Consider the following 1,214-nt stretch of genomic DNA (forward strand, 5'->3'; position numbering starts at 1 on the left):
ACCCCCTGTTATCAAGACCCCCCTCCACAACCCCCCAATCTGCTGTCTATCTCATACAGGTCACGTCTATTCATTTCCTTCTAACAACCCTGTTCGTCGGAATTATCGCCACAGTCATCTTTTCCGTTACAGACTCTAGATAAAGCAACACATTTCTTGATGCTGGTGCACATTCGTCCTTTCGGACCGCAAGGGTTGTGGTTCGATTCCTCTACTGGACAGTCATCTTCATCAGAATTATCGCCACAGTCATCTTTTCCGTCACAGACATTAGATAAAGCAACACATTTCTTGATGCTGGTGCACATTCGTCGTTTAGGACCGCAAGGGTTGTGGTTCGATTCCTCGACTGGACAGTCATCCTCATCAGAATTATCGCCACAGTCATCTTTTCCGTCACAGAACTTGGAGTGGGATACACACTTCTTGACCCCCCGACACATTTTGCCCCAGTTGCCACACCCATAGCAGCTCAGCTCGTCCGACAAGTCCGGGCAGTCCATTATGTGGTCACAGAGGAAGTCCGAGGGGATGCACGAGCCGTCTCCACACTGGAAATTATCTCTGGGACACCTCGCGGCACAGGATAAACGATTCTCGTCTGAGCCGTCTACACAGTCCCGCACTCCGTCACATTGCCACTTCTGTGGGATGCACTCTCCGTCCCCGCACTGGAACTGGTCAGTCCTGCAGGTGGCCCCTGGACATCCCTCCTCATCCGAGCCGTCCGGGCAGTCTATCCGCCCGTCACAGAACTGGGAGAGTGACACACAGCGCCGCACCGACCGACACATGCGGCGCCCCGCTCCGCACGGACCCCCGCGGCCGCCACCGCCATATTGGGAGGATGACGCCACTGCGTACTGGTTGAGAAAGGCGGGAAGATCGTGACTGACTTGCTGCTGAAACTCGTCACCGCTGGCACTGACCAGTGGACTGACCACCACGAGGGTGAGCAAACAGGTCAACCCAAGCGCAACCGTCGTCCTGATTGTCGTCATGTTCGATGTGGGCAGTCTGCCGGGACGAGGAGACTTTCTGGATGGGCTTGTTGGAGTGAGGAGACGATTCGTCCAGGGGGGAAAAGCTATGTAGAGAGTCTGTGGAGAGGAATTAGGCTAGAGGAATTAGGCTGTGTATTTATTGTGGGGAAAACGCTGGCTCGTCACTGTCTGATACCCCCCCCCTCTCCCCAATCACTCCTCCTCCCTCTC

At 54.9% G+C, this 1,214-nt stretch overlaps 1 protein-coding gene across 1 annotated transcript in view; it reads right to left on the reverse strand.

Moving 5' to 3' along the window:
- Positions 1-18: 18 nt before the first annotated feature.
- The window catches only part of LOC101859513 (low-density lipoprotein receptor-like), a 5,092-nt gene continuing 3,896 nt past the window's right edge, over positions 19-1,214 (reverse strand). Inside the window, exon 2 of the mRNA XM_035972409.1 lies at positions 19-1,100. Within this exon, the coding sequence (XP_035828302.1) occupies positions 81-1,001 (921 nt within the window). The 5' untranslated portion in view covers positions 1,002-1,100 and the 3' untranslated portion in view covers positions 19-80. The remainder of the gene's footprint in view (positions 1,101-1,214) is intronic.

This window comes from Aplysia californica, unplaced genomic scaffold (assembly GCF_000002075.1).
Source record: "Aplysia californica isolate F4 #8 unplaced genomic scaffold, AplCal3.0 scaffold00683, whole genome shotgun sequence".
Lineage (NCBI taxonomy): Eukaryota > Metazoa > Mollusca > Gastropoda > Aplysiida > Aplysiidae > Aplysia > Aplysia californica.